General features: G+C 41.2%; 1 protein-coding gene across 1 annotated transcript; it reads right to left on the reverse strand.

The window, feature by feature from the left end:
* Positions 1–1552: 1552 nt before the first annotated feature.
* PIGA (phosphatidylinositol glycan anchor biosynthesis class A) lies at positions 1553–11091 on the reverse strand. The gene is made up of 5 exons (XM_009565571.2): positions 10336–11091; positions 9217–9349; positions 7973–8105; positions 6375–6581; positions 1553–4715 (listed from the first exon to the last, which is right to left on the reverse strand). Exons 1-5 carry the CDS (start codon positions 10973–10975, stop codon positions 4452–4454), a joined length of 1377 nt encoding a protein of 458 aa, XP_009563866.2. The 5' UTR covers positions 10976–11091; the 3' UTR covers positions 1553–4451.
* Positions 11092–19346: the final 8255 nt, after the last annotated feature.

Consider the following 19346-nt stretch of genomic DNA (forward strand, 5'->3'; position numbering starts at 1 on the left):
TAATTCAACCTATGTAGAATGCTTTGTTTCTTTTTCATTTAAACTTTTCTTGATTCCTATTTTCATACATGTACAGAAGGATGGAGGTTTATTTCTTTGAAAATAACCTATAACATATATATATAACACTCTAGCTGAGCTAGAATAATTACTAAATTATCAGATCAAAATATCCAGAAAATATGAATCCTTCAATAAAATTTTATGAGATGGTGAATGAATAGAAGTAGTTTGGCTTGATCCTTCAAAAAACTAGAAAGCTAATGTTCATACACCCTTCATTTACAAGCATGCAAAGAAGAAGCACAACAGAAAAGGCAGTCCAGCTTAGAAAATTACTCATTTTCAACTACAGCTCACCTTAACTGACCTGCAGAATTTGGCAAGGAAATAAAGATTAGAAGGATCCTTTACATAAAGAAAATATAAGAGTTATTTGTCTACCCTCATGCTAGACACTTGGAATTACAGTAGTGTATTTCTAATGTATATAGTCGAGAATTTGTATATAGTTGAGAATTTTCAAATCAAAGTAAGACAGCTGGGGTGGGGCGAGGCAGGAGGGGAGGAGACCGAAACCCTTTATCTCAAAGGGAAAGGATCAAAACAAAGATGTGTGGATACTAGCTATTTCTTTTCTATCAGACTGATCTAATAAATGACTTTACTTCCCATACAAGCCTGGCCTCATTTGAATACTTAGGTCAGCACACTTACAGCACTTCTGCTTTTAAAAAGAGACATATGTCGTGACTCACTGCTTGCTCTCACACGAGCAGGAGTGGCATTCATCTCACCTATTCACTGCCCATCACACCACATAAGGTATGGTTGTCTGAACTCCTGCTCCTGCCTGGGCAGGAAGACGGCAAATTCCAGCAGGTAATTAATTTCCCCCTGCCTGCCTCCACCACCTGTGTTAACAGGGGATGGCTCCTTCTCTAGCTGCATGCCACAAGTCCTTCTCGATTAAATAATCAGCTTAAGGAACTAGTGTGTACTAGACAATCAGCTTATGCAGTTACAATTCAGTGAATCCCACACCAATATCATCTCTAGTTATGCCAGTTTTGAAGCAAGTCTGAATCTGCAAACAACCCAATTTATCTGTCAAGTTTACAAGAGAAATGCACAATTTCATTACAACAGTAAATTCAAATGTGTAACTGCATCTGATTTTAGTTTCGTTCCCTTAACAAAAAATATCCATCTTTTATCCGAATGTGCCAATGCTAAAGTAATGGTAGAAATGCTAAAAGTAATGCTAAAAATGATGGAAATCAACATACTGAGTGTCATAAAAGATGTACAGTAAATGAGAGTAGTTTAATCAAATATTCAACTATTAACATTATTCAACAAATTATTATATAACAAATCAAACATTAAAAATATTTAATTTTTTTAAATTTAATTGTAAAATCATTTTCCTTCAATATTAATTGTTCTTATACTTATTTGAATAAACTCTGTATTTTACTGGACAAGGCAAAATATGTAATATTATAATTACTTGTTCATAAGCCTAAGCATATATAAAAAAAAGAGAAAAAATATCAAAAGGGGATAAAATAAGTTTATTTTAAAAAGATGCAGAAAAACTTGACCACAAAAATAAGTACATTACAGTGCATTTACTTTCTTACAGATCTATCCACATCCGCTAAAACACAGTCTGAAAGATAAATCTTAAAGTTCATACTTTACTTGATACTTGCTCTGGTTTAACACACAATTTTCAGTTATCACACTGTCTATACCTTAATTCACAGTGTCTGCATATAATGTATTGGAAATATAGTTTCTCCTTGTGCCTGTGGGATGGAATTTCATTGTGGATTAATGGTGTCTTCTGTGAAACATGGTGGATGTTCTGTATGGAACGTTTTTGGGTGTTTCCTCCTCCTCCACACAGGCTTTGCTCTATGCAAGACATTACTCTGCATGACTCTGTATTTGGTAACATTTCCTTAGTATTTCACAATGATCATATGTTACCTACAAGTACAACTGAAACATTTTAGATTTTTTAAATAGTTATTTTGTTAATTTCTAAATACATATTACTAAAATACACTCATTATCTTTGCTCAGGTTTTTATAATTTTGATTATTTTATTTAAGCTTTCCCATTTCACCCACTGATGCTTTTTAAGACGGTGCATGATTCTGAGACATCATCCCTTACTCCAATGCACAAGGCAGGTAACTGAATCAGTCTCACAAACAGTTATGTGCAATATAAGTTGCATTACTCAAGAAACAGCACAGTTGTAGTTATGATTAAATTTTTGTGGCAGTTTGTGCAGAATGCTTTTTAGTCATTATCTTTCTCATAATAAATCCAACCAACAGTGCTGAGAAGCAGCAGTCTGGACCCTATTTCTGGGCTTTCTACTCGCACGTTCCCACATATTAATGAAAAATATTAATCTCTTTACAGAAATTAAATAAACTTATAGACAAACTGTGAATTTGTCCTGTAAACAAGATTATAAAAATGTTTTATTACACTATTGATAGGTACGCAGTGTTCCAAAAAAGAAGAGAGAAGTGTTTAGAATAGACTCTCACAATCCTGTGAAAAATTTGATTTGTGTCTGTAGATGTTGCAAGAAACCAAAAAGAAACAAAATAGAATGAAAAAATATTATTGAAAACGTACCTATATATATAACATTTTCCTGGAATGATAATCAGTGTTTTTAAAAAGTTATTATAAACTTGAATGTTATTAAAAAAAAGTAAAATGTTACTGTAATTCCACCCATTTATCCATAAACAGCGTGGCACCATTTTAGCTGGCCCCTAATGCAGAATTTAAAAAAATGCACATCGTAATACAATGCATACTATATGTTACGTATCAAACGCTAAAAATTCCAGTAAAAGAAAATACTTTGTATATGGTATTTATTTCACATTACCTCTCTGTGTTTCATGAAAATATGTTCAATGAAATTATAAAATATCAGATATTAGGGTCACTACATCTCTACACAAACAAGATGATATTGAGAGAAGGTGTCTTTTAAATACTGCCCTTGAAGAGTTTGAATACAATATTTTCATATTGCACAGTTTTAATATTGTGTCCAATGCTACTTAATACTTAAGAGTCATCAAATAATTTTTAGTCTTCAGTGATGCTTGAAAAAGAAATTAACCTAGTGCATTAGGCAGGAAGGAATTTTAAAGATGGTTGACACTTATGAGATAAATGCCTCTTCTCACATATTTGTTTGCATGTTGTGCCACCAATTGTCCCACGTATAGATTACTTAGGACTGCGAAGAGATGCAAAGAGCCACTTTTTTTTTTTTCCTTATTTTCTCTCTATGAAAAGCATACCTATTGGTTATTTCCATTCAAGGGACACCTATCCAAGATTTCACTTATAGAACATGTGTGACAATGTCTCTGATGTGATCTAAGAGAAATGACGCAGACTAAACACTGTCCCTCCCAGACATGGGCAGAAAAGCCATTCTGGTCATACGTTAAGGGGAAGAAAAAAGGCAAAAAAAAAAAGAGAAGAAAAATCAGGGGAGTTGGGAGGGGAGAGAGAGTGTGCGAGCACGATGGTGCTTGTTAAGCCCTTCACAGATTTCTCTCTCATGCGTGCATACACACAAGCGTTACACACTTTGGCATAGTCTGCTGGAGGAGTTTTCAGGCCTGAGCTGTTTCTGAAGGCTGTTATTATCTCTAAACAACGTAATTTCTTCATCTATGTACTTAAAAAAATGCCATAAACTTTACATAACTTTCACACATGTTAAGTGAACAGAACAAATTTAGCACCTCTGAAAACATAAAAAAAACTTTTATGGAGTTCTGCTGTAGCAACAGGATGATCCCATTTTAACTAGGCAAGATCTTCAAAATACTAATGCTATGAGAGCAAAACACAAATGGGACACTGGGACACAAATGCTAGAATTAAGTCTGAAATTCCCATGTTAAAGGACTTCATGACTCATTCCAAGTGCCATTTTTGTCTTAGGAGAGAAATGGTGTGCTTTATTGAGTTTTTAATCAAGTATTTTCAAATTGATCTCAAAATAAAAATCACAGTAAATATCAGAAATCAGCAGGGACTACTGTAAACTAATAATTTTTGGTTTGCTTTCCCAAACACCACTAAAGTTTACAGTCACTTTGTAATATTCCAGTTGTTGAGAAAAACCTTATACTTTTGCCTCAAAGGCTTTTGACACATATAAAAACCCATGTTCTCCTCCCAGCTTTCAGTGCAAAAGAGATTCCCATGAATTTGCATGAATCCAAAACTAAATTGAAACATAATCCTAAATTGAGGTAGCACATTTTACCAAGTTTCTTTCTGAAGTTCTTGGAAAGAAACTGAAGAATTTTAAGAGCAACATCTCTATCAGCCAGCATTAAAACCTTCAGTGAGTGGTGCATTCTTTCCTGTCCATTTGAGCATTTTAGGAGCTTGAAAATTCTTCCTTAACTCTTCCTTTTTTCCTCAAAAAATTCTTTTTAGTCCATGCACCTTTAGGTCCTGTAGCATCTATTGCAACATCAATAACAGAATCTGGAGTAATCCACCGCAGAAATGCCAAGAAAAGGAAGTTCAGAACAGCAAAAAGAGCAAAAATACACCCAGTCACTGGGCCACAATGAGACATTAGTCTCTTAAGTCGCTCATCCATTGATAAAACCACTTCATCTGCAACCCTGTCATATACCTAAAAGGAGAAGAAATAGGAAATAATATCTTAAAATTATGTTACGTATACGTCAAAAAACCAGTATGTTGTTGTTAGTGTGAGAAATAAATTATCTATTCCTAATAACTAGGTGGCACAAATATTACCCAAAAAAAGTTTTGTAGATTTTAAGTGTTGATTTATAAGTGCTGTTTTAGAAAGTTCATTACTTTATTGAAGGAGAAAAAGGAGGAGAAATGTTCTAGGCTTTTTTCTGACAGACAACAAGAATATTTCATTAAATAGGAAGGCTGCATAATTTGTCTTTAGCAATGTTATACAGAGAATGTTAGGGGTTTTTTTTAATTAATTGAGTGGGTTCTAATCTCATAGTCACACCAGTCATAGGAAGAGTATGAACATGCAATTACTAGATTTTCAACACAAAGATGAACTCATAAATGAGCTGGCAATCTTCCAAATCTCTGTATTTGAACACTGAAGGACAGTGTGATAGGGTACTCATTTTTATTTAAAATAAACACTAGTAATTCTTAATAATACTCTTAAAATTCAACAAATATGAAAAGCAAATACATGCTGCTAATGATTTAATACACATATTAACCACAACCACTAAAAAAAACCCCAATAATAGTCCTGCTTTTCATAGAACAGAAACATAAATACCTGCTACATACCACTTGGGAACGGCTTAAAGGGTACAGAGTTTCTTCCATGAGAACATTAGACTTCATCCTACAGGTAACTTAACGAGCTAATGAACAACTGCCTTTTGTAAAACATTAGTTCCACGCATACTTGTTCCAATTATACTAACATTTTTCTTCACAGAGTTTAAGGTTTTTCTTTAAGATAGGGCTATAAAGGAAACTGAAATCTAGACTAACTTCTATAAAAACTCTGCAATTGAAATTTTGCTTGCAGTTACAAAAGTCACAAAATGAACTGTAGTGACAGTATTTGAAAGTGATAAAACAACTGGTTGTAAATGATATTTCAAGGACTTTTATAAGAGATGTGTATCTGGGAACTCTACAATGTAATTAAGAGACATGAGATTCAGCTACTCTCTTGCCTAAAACACAGGGGCTGAAGTCAGAAATGACAGATCTCCACAGGTGTTTATAACGTTACTGCAGTTAACACTATTAATGGCAGAGTTTTTATGCTGAAGTGCAGTTCTTCTGAAATACGATTTCAAAAGTGTGGTAATTCATTTTCATTACATCCACAGCTTATGTAAATTCAGCTTTGTTCAGTGTATTGGCATTAAACTACCTCTCATAGCTTTAAACCACTTGCTAGCACATGGCAAAGAAAACGTCATCATGAACTCCGTCTTTTCCTTTTCATACATCTTATGTTTTCAAGTTCTGCCAGAAAAGTTACATGAAGACCGGGAAAAACATGAGTAGAAAGGTAACTAAAGATCTAGGCTGTTCTTCAGAACATTTACCAGAAGTTACAGCATTGGAAAAGTGCAAACAGAAAAAAAAAAAAATCACCTATTTAGGGATGTATTTGGGGAAAAGACACCAACCGGGTATGTTTGACAAGAAACACTGAAAAACTACACTGAAAGACTAAGTAGAGAACATACATAGTAATGTTTGAAAGAAGGAGCTGTTTCAGAAATGTACTTTAAGAGAATGTAAAAGCAGTGTTTATACATACTTTCTCAGTTCTCTCTGCTACATTCCTCCATGTATAAAAGGTCTTTACTTTATTATGAAGAGTTTCTGGAGATGGTAGTGTTCCTGATCTGAGCTGAGCAATAGCTTTTTCTAATCCATCACACAAAGATTTTACGGAGGGTTCACATAAAATAATAAGATTTTCTGGAAGCACCTCAGGAATCCCACCAACTCTTGTACTCACCACCTTTGAAAGAAAGAAAGAAAGAAATAGCACATATGCTGCATAACAATAAAATAGAGTGATGCCACTGCTATAACACTGTTTAGATTCAGCACTTAAGAACAGAAGGGGGGGGGGGGGCGGAAAGTACAAGGAGTGGTTGATATGAAGGCAAAGGCTGATACCATGCTTTGGGAATTTTACCCGTATGTGAACTAAAGGTCTAGGTCCTAGGAAAGACCTAGCATAGCAGGCTACCTTTAAATATGTTCAGAATGATTGTTTAGTAGCATGATAAAATGGAATACTTGGTTTAAGGAATGGTTTTTGAGAAATCTTTCCTAAAGGTGTTTGTCACAGTACCCAACTAAATCTGCGTAACCACATTTCGGACTTTCTCTCCACAGTCCCTCAAGAAAACTGTTACCTCTAATTGGAGAGGACAGTTTTACCACATCAGCCTTCAGTTTACACTACCTTTTAGGCTACTAAATAGTTACAAGAAGTTCATTAGTTTTCATCTGAATTATTATTTTTAAAGGGAAATCAGAAACTACTAGGACTTACATTACGCAATCATCTCTAAATAGCAGGCAGCAGTAAGAAAACTGCAGAACTTCCTCACCTCTAGAGAGGAAATCAGATGAGGGGGATAACTACCACTACTAGGTAATAAGTACTGTCAAAAGCTATTTGGGTTAAAAAAAAAAAAAAAGTCCCTTCCACTTTCTTGTATATTAGTTACATCAGTCTGTCTTCTTAAAAAAATTGCTTTACATTTTTATTTGAGAAACTCAGTTCTTCATGACTCTTCATTTAACTTCTTTGTCAGTCTCCGTTGTAAATTAGCAGACACGGCTTTTACTGTTTTCTCCTTCCAATTCTTATCTTGAATCCCTACATGGTAAGGCAAATACTATCTCAGTTAATATAAGACAACAAATGTCAGCTCTTGGTGCAGGAAGAAAACATCTCTATCACAGTGGTTTAGTCTTGTAATTCAATATGCTTGACTGACCAGACACTCATGCTCAGGAGTCATTTTTCTGCAGCTTCTCTTAAAAGTAATGTCAAAATAAACCTTCATGGATATCAGCTACCCCAAAACTCTGTAAAGGAGTACATACAAAATTGCATTTTGGAGACGCAGTCTGGTTAGTTCAGAGAACTGAGAGTTAGCAGATCTACATGTTAATCCCAATTCTGCACAAGTTTCTTCTGGGAGCTTAAGCAGTTTCGGTTAACCCTTCTGTCTCAGCTTCCAGGTGATCTGTAAATGGGGATAATATTTGCTCACCTTTGTAAAGGGAGAACCTCAGATGAAATCAAATGTTACAAGTACACATTATTTAAATCATGAATTTTGTTTAAAATGCATACATGCTTCTAGATAGTTGAGATTATTTTTTTGTTACCTGTAAACCACAGCTTGCTGCTTCCACAATTGCCATACAAAAGGCCTCAGTGAGGGAAGTGTTGAGAAAAATGTGCCCCTGAACTAGAACATTTCTAACATCCTGGTGCTCCAAGGCTCCTAGGAGACGTACCCTGTACATAAGGAAGAAAAAACAAAAAAAGAAAAAGAGAAACACTAGATTTGGACTGTAATAATGCTGTTACGCATATTCTGATAAATATACCGATGGTTCACACTTACATAGCGACAACAAAGAGGAAACGTTTGTTCCATTTTCTCCAATTGTTTTTCAACAATGAAGAAACAGAAGATTCTGCTTATTTTCACACTAAAAGAAACTTCTGAAAATAAAGTTGAGAGAAGAAGTTGCTCTGTTTTAATGGCAACTATCTTCAGAACATTGCTACTGAGCTTTAGTTCTGTATGAGAATATGGCTTCATGCAATTAATAACTAAGATTTGTCACCCTTTCTGTTTTTAGATCTATTAACTGAACTTTCTGAAAGTCTGAAAGGGAAAGGAGAAAGCAGTTTGAATACAATAATAAAGATCTATTATTTTGAAGAGATACTGGGAAACAGAAAAGGGCAAAATAAGAATAATACTAACCAACAATTTTATCAGAGGAATCACTGACTGAAGTACAGGACAGGCAACAGAAAACAGAGAAAAGAAAATGAAAAAATTAAGACCCTTGTCCTTGCCACGTTAAACTGTTTTAAATAAAACAGGAAAAAAAACCAAAGAAACACACAAATGCACATACATCGCAGAAACATTTCGGTAACAGTAGCACCAGGGAACAGGTTTGTAGTAGAAGAAGAACACATACTAGATAAGCACTACTCTAAATAGTTTCATACTGAAATAATAAAATAAACTACTAGCAGTCATCCTCACAAGCAGCAGTACCACAGACTAGCTGTCTAACACCTTAAGTCATACAGTAGTATGTGATCTAAGCAAGAGAGGAATACGAAACTTATGTCTAAGTCAGCTTTTCTCTGACCCAAGTGAAGGTTCACAGAGGTTCTATTTCTATGAATTAACTCGCAGGATTCACAGTCAACTCCACAAGTCTTCAGCTGGTGTCTGATCTATCTGCCTAACCTTCAGTAGTTCTCATCTTCCCCAGCTTCAAGTTTTGAGAAGTTTTTTAGTGGGTGGAGGGAAGCAAGCAGAAAGGGTGTTTTTCCCATCCTTAAAGTACATTCAAGAGTCATAGACATGCATAGAACAAACCTGTCATGTAGTTGGTATCTTTCTCGGACTTCTTCCAATATGATTCGTTTTGGTCCTTCCCCTCCAACTAAGAAATGTAACTCTGGGTATTTCTGACAGAGCTCAGGAATTATGCCACTAAGCAAATCTATACCTAAAGTAGAAAGTTTAAAGCAAGCCGTTATTGCAACTGATTTTAGAACTTATCGTTACGTAGCCTACTGCTATAACTCTACTCAAGAAAAGAATGAAGTCTCTTGAAAACAGTTACACTGCTGAACACAAAATTCTGCAGAAAAGACAACCTGTGATGTTTTAGGAAACAAATATGAAAAGAAAATAATTACTTATTTTGCTGTTGCTCAGTTAAATAAAAAACAGTTAAAACTTTTCTAACAGAATACATCAGTCAGGGCCTAAAACATATCCCAAATATCTGCCAAGCCTTCCCGTTTACAATTTTCAGTATCTTCAAGATTATAAAAGAACCCAACACACACGAAGTAAAACGTACATTTCTTCTTGAACACACAGACACAAAAGCTGAGAACTGTCACCTTATAACTCCCATTTAAAATCCAATCCATACCAACAATAACAGCATCACTTTACAAATGCCATTTAAAATCCAATCCATACCACAGAAACAGCGTAAGTGGTAACTCACCAAGACCTTTCCTAGCATACCCCAAAGAAAAAAAAAAATAACTTTAGAATCATAGAATAGTTTGGGTTGGAAGGGACCTTAAAGACGATCTAGTTCCAACCCTACTGGCATAGGCAGGGACACCTCCCACTGAATCAGGCTGCCCGAGGCCCCACCCAGCCTGGCCTTGAACACCTCCAGGGATGAGGCAGCCACAACCTCCCTGGGCAACCTGTTCCAGTGCCTCACCACTCTCATCGTGAGGAAATTCTTCCATATATCTAGCCTAAATCTGCCCCTCTCCAGTTTATACCAGTTCCCTCTCATCCTATCTCTACAAGTCTTTGTGAACAGTCCCTCTCCAGCTTTCTTGTAGGCCCCTTCAGGTACTGGAAGGCTGGTATAAGATCTCCTCGGAACCTTCTCTTTTCCAGGCTGAACCAAAATAAACTCATCCCACATTACCTTTCAAAATGAACTTAATACCCCATTACCTTTTCTGTAAACGAGTCTGCTGACAACAACAACTGTTATTGTACTGTCATCCCTTCTTGATGGGTCTGGAGTGAAATCAGTGGGGTCGACGGCGTTGGGGATAACAGAGACTATCCGAGGGTCCAAAGCCGCTCGCAACACCGTATTCTCTTTACTCGTGTAAGAGACGCAGATGATGTGGTTCGTATCGCACAGGGACACCGTCAGCAGTTTGTTAGTGAGCACCGAGCTGACATCAGCGAACCCGAAGAGGGAGTGGTCCGTGAACACGGTGCGCAGCCCCATGGTCTTGGCGTGGAAGAGGGCGTCGTGGGCCATGGCGGAGAAGGAGCTGTGGGCGTGGACGACGGTGACCCTCTCCCGCGTGAAGATGTACCTGAGCAGGGGCAGGCTGTGGAACAGCGTGGTGGCCGTGGACTGGTTGTACATCACCTTCAGGGGCAGGTGGTAGACCTTCAGCCCGTTGGTGAGGTAGCGGACGCCCTTGCGGCGGCCGTAGGCGTGGGTGACCACCAGGACCTTGTGGCCGCGCTCGATGAGGCACTGGGACAGCTGGTACACGTGGCTCTCCACGCCCCCCATGTTGGGGTAGAAGAAGTCGGACACCATGCACACGCTGTGCGGCGCCCCGCGCGCCATCCCGCGCCCGGCGGCGCGCGGCGTCACCCGCCCCGAGGCGCCCCGCGAGGAGAACCGGCCCCCCCGCCGCCACCGCCGCCGGGACTGACCATCGCAACCCTCGCGGGCCGCGCCGCGGGCCCCACCGGCAGCGCCACCGCCGCGGGCCCTTTAAGAGAGCGATCGCCCCGGCAACCGCCGCGCGGGGTGCGGAGGGAGGAAGTGGCGCGTGCGCGCGTGCGTAAGGTCCGCCCGCGCTCTCCGGGCGTTTCCCAGCGCCTGCCCATTTCCGGGTATGGCCACCCCCGCCCCTCCCGGGTACCGCGGCAACCGCTCGGCCAATCGGCGCCCAAGAAGCGGCGGAAAACACGGACACAGATGCACAGATAGACACAGACGAACAGATAGATACAGGCGCTCAGACGGACACGAAGGCACAGACACACAGGCACACACAGGCACAGAGACATAGACATACGCAGACACATACAGACAGAGACACACAGACAGATGCACACACAGACACGCAGAGAGGCACACACAGATACACAGACACGCATAGAGACACACACAAACACAGAGACACACACACAGACACAGAAACACACAGACATGCACACACACAGGCACACGGATACCCACAGACAGATAGAGAGACACACACACAGACAGATACACAGACACACACAGACGTGCACACACAGACACACAGACAGACAGACGCACACACAGACACAGAAACACAGACAGATGCACACATACACAGGCACACACAGACAGACAGACACACACACAGATGCACACAGAGACAGATGCACACACAGACACACAGGTGCACACAGAGACACACACACAGGTACACATAGACACACACACACGCACACACACACACACGTCACACTGTAACCAGGAAGCAGCCAGTAGGGCAGCAGTGGCTACGTGGGGCGCCTTGCATGGCGGGGTGTTTGGGCATCACCTTTAAAAGGCTCCTTGGCGGCCCCCTTGGCCCTGCTGCGAGGCTCCAGGGAGCGCGGCAGGTGCTGTCCTGCAGCAGGAGTGGCTTGCCCATGGTGAGAAGCCTGACTCATAGGATCATCAGCTACAACCATACCTGTCCACTACTAAACCATGTACCCAGGCACCTCCCCCACCCGCCTTTTAAACACCTCCAGGGATGGTAAACTGACGGATGTGATCTATCTGGACTTCTGTAAAGCCTTTGACACGGTCCCCCACAACATCCTTCTCTCTAAATTGGAAAGATATGGATTTGATGGATGGGCGGTAAGGTGGATAAGAAACTGGTTGGATGGTCGTATTCAAAGAGTAGTAGTCAATGGCTGAAAGTATAGATGGAGATCTATGACAAGTGGTGTCCCTCAGGCATCTGTACTGAGACCAGTGCTGTTCAATATCTTTATCAATGATATTGACAGTGAGATTAAGTGCACCCTCAGCAAGTTTGCAGATGACATAAAGTGGTGTAGTTGCCACACCGGAAGGATGGGATGTCATCCAGAAGAACCTGGACAGACTGGAGAAGTGGGCCTGTGAGAACCTCATGAGGTTCAACAAGGCCCAAGTGCAAGGTCCTGCACCTGGATAGGAGCAATCCTCATTTTCAGTACATGATTGGGATGATGTGCTTGAGAGCAGCCCTGCAGAGAAGGACTTGGGGGTGGTGATTGATGAGAAACTTGACATGAGCCAGCGATGTGAGCTTGCAGTCCAGAAGGCCAACCATATCCTACGCTGCTTCAAAAGAAGCGTGTCCGGCAGGTCAAGGGAAGTGATTCTGACCCTCTCTTCCTCTCTTGTGAGACCTCATCTGGAATACTGTGTCCAGTTCTGGAATCTTCAATGTAAGAAGGACATGGAGCCATTGGAACGGGTCCAGAGTAATGCTACAAAAATGATCAGAGGGCTGGAGCACCTTCCCTATGAGGACAGGCTGAGAGAGTTTGGCCTGTTCAGCCTGGAGAAGAGAAGGCTCAGAGGAGATCTTATAGATCTTAAGCTGGGGAGGGGCTATTCGTAAAGGCTTGTGGGGACAGGACCGGGGGAATGGGTATAAACTGGAGAGGGGCACTAGGAAGGATTTCTTCACGATGAGAGTGGTGAGACACTAGAACAGGTTGCCCAGGGAAGCTGTGGATGCCCCATCCCTGCAGGTGTTCAAGGCCAGGTTGGATGGGGCCTTGGGCAGTCTGATTTAGTGGGATGTCCCTACCCATGGCAGGGGTGTTGGAACTAGATAATCTTTAAGGTCCCTTCCAACGCTAACTATACTATGATACTATGATACTGTGATACTATGGTGACTCAACCACCTCCCTGGGCAGCCTATTCCCATGCTTGGCAACCCTTTCAGTTAAGAAATTTTTCCTAATATCTAATCTGAGACCTGCCCTCATGCAGCTTGACACCATTCCTTCTTGTTCTGTCACTTGGGAGAAGAGACCAACACCCGCCTCTCTGTAACCTCCTCTCAGGTAGTTGTAGAGAGCAATAAGGTCTCCCTTCCGCCTCCTGTTTTCCAGGCTAGACAACCCAGGTTCCTTCAGCCACTCTTCATAAGACTTGTTTTCCTGCTCCTTAACCAGCTTTGTTGCTCTTCTCTGGACATGCTCCAGGACCTCAATGTCTTTCTTACAATGAGGGGGCCCAAAACTGAACACACACCCACCCCCACTGTAGTAAACAAAAAAAAATAGAAGTAGTCCAGAGTGATGAAAAGAGTGACTTGCACACTGTAAAGTGATAGAATTGCCTTTGCAAAACACTCAGAGAATTTGCCACACCCTCAGTGGAGGAGGTTTTCTGTTCTACTCTTTGGCTCAATCACAGCTGGAATTCCAGAAATGTTTTCAAGCCTTCAGCCACTCGTGCTGGAAGCTTGCTTTCTCTAAAGGAAAACACAATCATAGAATCATAAAATGGTTTGGGTTGGAAGGGACTACAAAGATCATCCAGTTCCACCTTCCCTGCCATGGGCAAGGACCCCTCCCACCAGACCAGGCTGCTCAAGTCCCCATCCAACCTGGCCTTGAACACTTCCAGGGAGGAGGAGACATCCACAACTTCTCTGGGCAACCTGTGCTGGTGCCTCACCACCTTCATTGTGAAGAATTTCTTCCTAATGTTTAGTCTAAAGCTATACCCCTCCAATTTAAAGCCATTTCCCCTTGTTCTGTCACTACATGCCCTTGTAAAAGTTCCCTCCCCAGCTTTCTTGTAGCCCACTTCAGGTACTGGAAGTGCCATGATTTCTGCACTGTTTAGGAGCCTGATCTTTGAGAAATTGGCCAAGTTGTGCAAATTGTGCTCTTGACACCCCAGGCAGGCATCACTTAGCTGTGCATTTCTGGTCTTCTCAAGGAGTTTTGCAATCAGCTCTTAGCAGCTCCGGTGCTGGCCCCACTGCTGCTGACAGCCAAGAAGGATGTTAACTCACCAGGCTAGGGTTGTTAGTGCCTTCCCTATATGTTCCCAAAATTATATTTGGCAGCTACTTCTCCTTGCCAAGATTTCTGATACGAATTTTGTCAGATTTGATTCTGTCATCACTCTTGCGCAAATGCATGTGTCATGAGTGACAGTACAAGCTGACCTAGGCTGCAGTGCTGGCTGTATGCCTGGCTAGGTTGAAGCCTGGACAGGCATGGTTTTGAGGTGCTGATCCCAAGGACTGAGGAGGAAATCATGCACCTCACTCTGGGACTGAAAGATATGAAAGACGTTAGTGGGCTGAACAAGAAAAACATTTGCTCATTGTTTGATTTTTTTCTCATGTGTTCAGGAAGGCCAGGCCAGTATTGGCAAATCTGACTTCGTCATCAGGTGCTCCTCCAGGGTAGCAAGAACCTGAATTTCCAGATGAAAAGATGAGTATGAGGCCAAAAGGGGAGAGGCTTCTTATCTCTGGCAGCAGGTATCCTGCTGTAAAAGTAGAAGGAACTGGGGACCATGGGGGCATAGGGATCCTAGTCCTTAGCAGGAATTGGAGCCTGGGTGTAAAGCAATTGCCTTAAATTACGTCTGGGGTGGATGGGGGGAATGTAGTAGGAGAAGGTGGAAAGCATTTGGAGGTTCTTGGCTGCAGCACCCCATGAGGTGATCCCTGATAAATCATAGTGGTAATCTCTCCTGTTGTCAGGCTGACCTGAAGAATCAAGCTGTACTAGTCACTCCATTTTTATCTGTCAGAAAAACGATGCTTATGGTTTTAACTATGTGGATTTTTTAAAAATTATTTTTATTTTTAGACTACCTGTTATTGTGTACTCTCTAAAGAATTTTCAGTTCTTGGTATGCAAGTTTTAAAAATCCAAAGTGAAATCATACCCGGTATACAACAGAGCAGCCCCTCTCTTCAGCAAGAGAAGTGGAGTTTAACTTGTTCCGTAAACTGATGCTGACCAGTCACTGCGCAAATCCAGAATACTGGCACTGACCTATAAAACTTTCCACAGAACAGATCCACTTAATCTCAGAAACCTCTTCTTATGCCACAGCAGTTGGGATTTTTTATCCTGCTATATTTATCTGAACTTCGGAAAGGACTTGGCACTTTCCCAGCAGTTGGCTGTAGGCTCTAAATGTCTTTCTGAATGTGGTCAGGAAACTGTTGTGTTCAAGCCTTCCTGCCTTTGGTCCAGCACATTAGCTTTGATGGTCTGACATCTATGTTCTTCATTAAACGGGTCTAGTTGTGTTTAATGTCATACAAGTCAGTGGTCCAACCTAATCCCCTTACATCAGCAGCTTCTTCCCATTGTGATGTTCAAACAACCTTGAAAAATTTGTCTGCCAAGGAGCCTAGGAAAAACCTTAATGGAAAGGAAAGGAATCTTCACCACTGTGAAGCTGGCAAAGATGCTGCCAAATTTTTTGTCCACAGCTGGTTCACAAGGATGGTGTACCACACACTTTTCACTGGCTGTGTTGTTTATTCATACAATTGTCAGTGAGCTTGGACAGATCCAGAGTCTGTCCTGCCCCAATCTGAGGTGAAGCCATTGTGGACGGACCAACACCTGAAAAGAGACTCAAATTTTCTTCCTTTCTAAATGCCTGAACTCAATGCATTAATTCCCTCATTAAAGCACATACAAGGTCAGAGTGAGACTGTGGGATATGTAAAGCAGAGACTAAAGACATTAAACTAGTGACAGCAGAGTAATTGCTGCTTCCATGCCTGGTCCTCGAATGCTCCCTAAAGCACATTCATAAATCTAGTTAATGGATAGAGAAGGTGAAGGACACTTAAAGAGACTCCTGTGCCTTTGTTCGGGTACCAGATGATGTCTTACCTCAAGGACACCGTTCTTAAAAATGGAAAAATCTGCCTGGTACTCTGCTCTATCATCTCCCTCTCAGCCTCCCCTCAGCCTGCTCTGTCCCCACCCCACCTGGTGGATGGTGTTGCTTCTACTGCATGTCTGTCATGATCAAAAACTGTCACTATTTGGTGAAGGGGCTTTGCTGTGTGTAATAAGCTGGTGTATTAAATTAATGCATTTATTTACATTTAATATGCTGAACGCACGTACATTTGTTATTTCAAAACATTAACAAAAACATGCAATCAGTTGTTTACAAAGTAGTTCGCAAGGGAGCTGCGAAGCAATGCCGCTCCAGAGCCTGATGCCACAGTGAGAGAGCCGTAGCGCTTCTGGAAAAGAAATCTCACGACATGCAATAGTGGTGTGAGAGTGGCTAATGGACTTACAGTGAAGGACGTTTTCCTTGCATAGGTTCAGGAAAGCATAAACTGTTGGAAACAAATGGAGAACTGTAGTGAAAAATAGTACTGCCAGATGGAGAATTGCTGTCTATAGATACAGGCATAGAGCAAGACTGATTAGTGAAACCAGGCAGGAGAGCGCCAGAGAGAGTCCAACACCCTGTTTGAGAGGGTGTTTTCAGTTTCTGATGCTGTTGGATTTAAATATGCATCAAAATGAGGAGGAAATCAATATTTGGAATATTTGTCTTGAGGGGAAAGGGCAAACTATCCTTCCATTTGGTTTACTTTTATATGGTAAGACTGGAAAGCCTATCGCTTCTCCTAAAACTTCTGCAAAGAGGGAGTGAGGACCCAACTGTCTACCTCAGCAGTTATTTTTGGTGCTAGGAATTAAAACCAGGATCTAACATGTTTCTATAGTACCTTAAAAAAAGTTGGATTTGCTTGGTTTGTATGCATACAGCCAATCCTGTATCTAGCTGCACCACCACCACCCACAAAGCAGCCAAGAGAAATCATGGGTTTCTTATTCAGGCACCTGAGGATTCTTACAGTCTTTCTCCCGTATTTGTGAAATCCCACAAGAGCTGGATGAGATGACATGCTAGTGTACTTTTAAAATGCAGGTTTCAAGTTGAGATTACCATAAGCACAAAATGTAAAAAGGGCTTCTTTTCTTTAAGCCAGATTTCTTTCTTAGATGCCAGAAATTAAGTTGGTTTTCCATTTTATAGGCTGTCTCCCTTTCAAGCAGGTTGGAATTAATCTGAGGCAGATGAATTTGTTAACAGACATGAGAGGTTGATCAGCAAGTCTATGCATGTTAGGTCTCACTCTGTATGTAATCTGTCCCCGTCATGCATGCCCTGAGTTCTCAATCACACAGTCACCCTCTGTGCACTGCAGTGCTCTCCCGTCCCAGAGCCCATAGCCTCCCTTCCCTCTCAAAGCAGGACAGTGACATTGAGGAAGAGCATGAGGGCTTGGGAGCAGGTGGAGGAGTATTTTATTGATAACATACGATCCTTTTCCAGGTTAGAAGGTAGCCCGTCCACCCATCATCATGTGTGTCAACATCATGATTTGTTGGAATCATTATGAGAATCCCTTATCATCCCTTTTATTAACAGTTACAAATGCATGACATAATTGCAATGGCACAATAGCTTATGTTACAGAGATGTTATAATATACCATGCACATGTGCAAACATGAGAGTACCTGCATCAACAAGTACAAAATGTGCCCCCGTGTTGGTATGGACACAACCTGCTTTGCAAGGTACAGACTCAGGGTGGAACAGAATTCCTGATACAGACACTACCTGCACTGGTTTGTACGGACTCAGGCTGAAACGGCTTACTGGTATGAACACAACCTGATTGATACTGACACAACCTGTCTTGGCATTAAGTACCTATTGCCAACACCACAATACTCTGTCACAGATGTTACAGTACACTGTTCAAGCCAGATTCATTTGAGGGTGGTCAGAGCTTGGCAACCCATCCCTTTGAGTTGCCTGACTGTTCTCAACTGTACTTCCCATGAGCTAAGGACTGGGCAGTGATATAGAGATCACTGCCAAAACTTTGTTTCACAATAAAGGTACTATCAATGGGCTGGTAAAGTCCATTGATGGGGAGGAAGTAGCCATAATTTAGAGGTCATCTTGGTTACCCCGGAGGGCATCCAGCGAGATCATGTGGAGGTGTGACCTCTGCAGATATGCCCAGTTTGCAAGTGCGGTCCCATCTTAAGAGATGTAATTACTCCCACCAGCAATGGCTTCTAGTCCCCTGGACTTACACACAGGTCATATCTCTGTTCTTACTGGTACAGGACAGCTGCTTGCAGTGCATTGACAGTTTTTGCGAATAATCCTCTTTTACATCACCTATACATCATAAGTTGTTCATCACTTCCATGCAGGGACCTTTTTGCCACCTGAGCACCTGGTCTGTCCTTCCCAGACCCTCTTAGGAGCAGTTGTCACAAACTAAGCCTGTGTGCTTGGCTGTCTTTTGCTTTCTCGGCTGAGTCAGTGATGGAGTTTAAGGGGTCCCCAGACAGAGCAGAAAAAATTCCTGGGCACACAGTTCAAAGTAATGGCTGGACTCTCCCTGACATTTGAAGTTAGTCAGAAGGACTGGTTACCTTTCACTGGCAGACCTTGCGGCTATCTTTCCCGCAGCCAGTAGGACCAGCATTAGCTCTTTAACAAGTGATCTGACTGATTTGGCAGAAATGCAATTCTGCCTGCATCTGATCTGCTAACAAGATAAAGTAACACACAGATATGATGTCAGTTATTATGAATCCACAGCTGGTTGACCGGACTAGACTTCGTTTTACTGTGTTTTCTCAGCTTTACTAGTTTTTACTGTCTGTTTAGTTGCAGATCCAAATTTCTGTTTCTGCAGCCTTGAGGCCACATCAAAGTACTTTTAGTATTTATGCATCAGCTGTATTAGAGGTCTTCTCTTTGTACCCCTAACCTTGTACTTGACAAGCTCTTTTAAAAAAAAATCCGGGGAATTTTTGTCATAGAGTCAATACAAACTGAAGTGCCAGAACTCTTAGGTGGGTTTCGGTACTAAATTGCTAACAAAACAGGTTTAACTGAAACTTAAACAAGCATCA

The sequence above is a fragment of the Cuculus canorus genome, chromosome 1 (genome assembly GCF_017976375.1).
Source record: "Cuculus canorus isolate bCucCan1 chromosome 1, bCucCan1.pri, whole genome shotgun sequence".
NCBI lineage: Eukaryota > Metazoa > Chordata > Aves > Cuculiformes > Cuculidae > Cuculus > Cuculus canorus.

What these genes read in the sequence shown, in the direction of transcription:
- PIGA (XM_009565571.2), bottom strand. Translation starts at nt 10,975, where the DNA reads ATGGCGCGCGGGGCGCCGCACAGCGTGTGCATGGTGTCCGACTTCTTC. An exon ending in AGATACCAACTACATGACAG is followed by an intron (nt 8,106 to 9,216) that starts GTTTGTTCTATG and finishes CCTTATGTACAG; the next exon opens with GGTACGTCTCCTAGGAGCCT. An exon ending in CAGCAAGCTGTGGTTTACAG is followed by an intron (nt 6,582 to 7,972) that starts GTAACAAAAAAA and finishes TTTCTTTCAAAG; the next exon opens with GTGGTGAGTACAAGAGTTGG.